Below are 1,432 nucleotides of genomic sequence, written 5' to 3' on the forward strand. Positions count from 1 at the left end.
GGGGTGGAGGGGAAATGTCGATCGGGGCTCAAGTGCAGACGAGATCCAGAACGAAATAAATGGCTACATGTTATGGTAAAAGGAGAGATCTGAGAGAATATAACTAGCATTGGAGAAGATAGATAGATATCTGCTACTCCAGGATTCAATTAAAGCATATGAGAATATAACAGCTGCATTTGGATGAGGAAGAGGACTGACCGAAGCTGAAAGCATAGCCATGATTGGACATGAGCTGTTTGTTGGCCATGATAATTCCAACGGAGCTGACAACGTTCATGGCCCATGCCCCCACATCTGATATTGCCGACGCTTTCTTCTCGTTCTCCATCTGCTATTTCGGAGAGTTCCAAATACTTGAACGTATAATACCAGAACCAGAAAGAACAATATCGATTATCAAATTGGTAACCGGAGACCAGATCTGATTACTAATGTTGATCTCCCGTTGCGATAGATCTGTATAGCGCGAATCTACTTTTACCTTACCGAATTCAAATTGAAGTTTAGCTTCAATTCGGACTCGGGAGGAATATATATGTACTTTGGAAACAAAATGGAAACCGAGGACTCGAATTATTTGAGAAAGGAAAGTGGGGGAGAGAAGCTTTTCCCGATTCCACCCTTTAGTTCGCTGATGGCACTTGTGTCTTTCTGTCTGTCTCCTCCCACAATACTTCCCCGTTGTTTCCCTCGCCTTCACATTATTGTCTCCATCTGCATTCAACCCTCACTAGATCTGTAAATCTTTCTTTTATTGTACTCTGGAAGATCTGTGGTTATTAAATAATTTTGAGAGGACTCATTTTTATCACCTTCGAGTTTATCACCCTAGCGGAGAGAGCATTGGAGTGAATTATAAATTATTAGCTTTTTTATTTTCCTACAACCTGAAGTCATGAATCCAAACTTTTGTATCAAGAGGTTGTAAAGTGACGAGATTTGTAAGGTGGGAAGGTAAATATTTAATTATTATGGGTAAATACCTTTTCTGCTCTCTATTTTATTTATGAGACATAATGCATTTTAATAGTGGGTTAATGCTAGGTAGATAAAAAAAACAGTCAGAACTTGTCTTATTTAGTATTAATTAATTATAGCAACAATTAATGAATGGTAAATAAGACAAGTTATGACTGTTTTTGACTGATTTTCTTTAGTTACCAAACATTTCCATTAATCATCTTTAAATCTTATCGAGGCCTTAGCTACTAAAAAAATAGATAAAATCATTTCTGCAACTGGGTAACAAATGGTTACCAATACTAGGTGTCAGTTCTTTAGGTTGGAGGGACTAAAAATCCCTCCTCTTAACATTTTCTTCCTCATCTTCATTCTCTCTCTCCTCTTCCTCGTCTCCTTTATTTTTTTTTTTTTTTGTTCTTCATTCTTTCTTTTTCATTTTCTTTCTCTTTTTATGTATGTTTATGTT

General features: G+C 36.9%; 1 protein-coding gene across 1 annotated transcript in view; it reads right to left on the reverse strand.

Annotated features, from left to right (window-relative positions):
- Positions 1-909, reverse strand: part of LOC107645351 (UDP-rhamnose/UDP-galactose transporter 2) — a 4,342-nt gene extending 3,433 nt beyond the window's left edge. The window contains exon 1 of the mRNA XM_016349359.2: positions 202-909. Coding sequence (XP_016204845.1) covers positions 202-331 — 130 coding nt within the window. The 5' untranslated portion in view covers positions 332-909. The remainder of the gene's footprint in view (positions 1-201) is intronic.

Source organism: Arachis ipaensis, chromosome B06 (assembly GCF_000816755.2).
Source record: "Arachis ipaensis cultivar K30076 chromosome B06, Araip1.1, whole genome shotgun sequence".
NCBI lineage: Eukaryota > Viridiplantae > Streptophyta > Magnoliopsida > Fabales > Fabaceae > Arachis > Arachis ipaensis.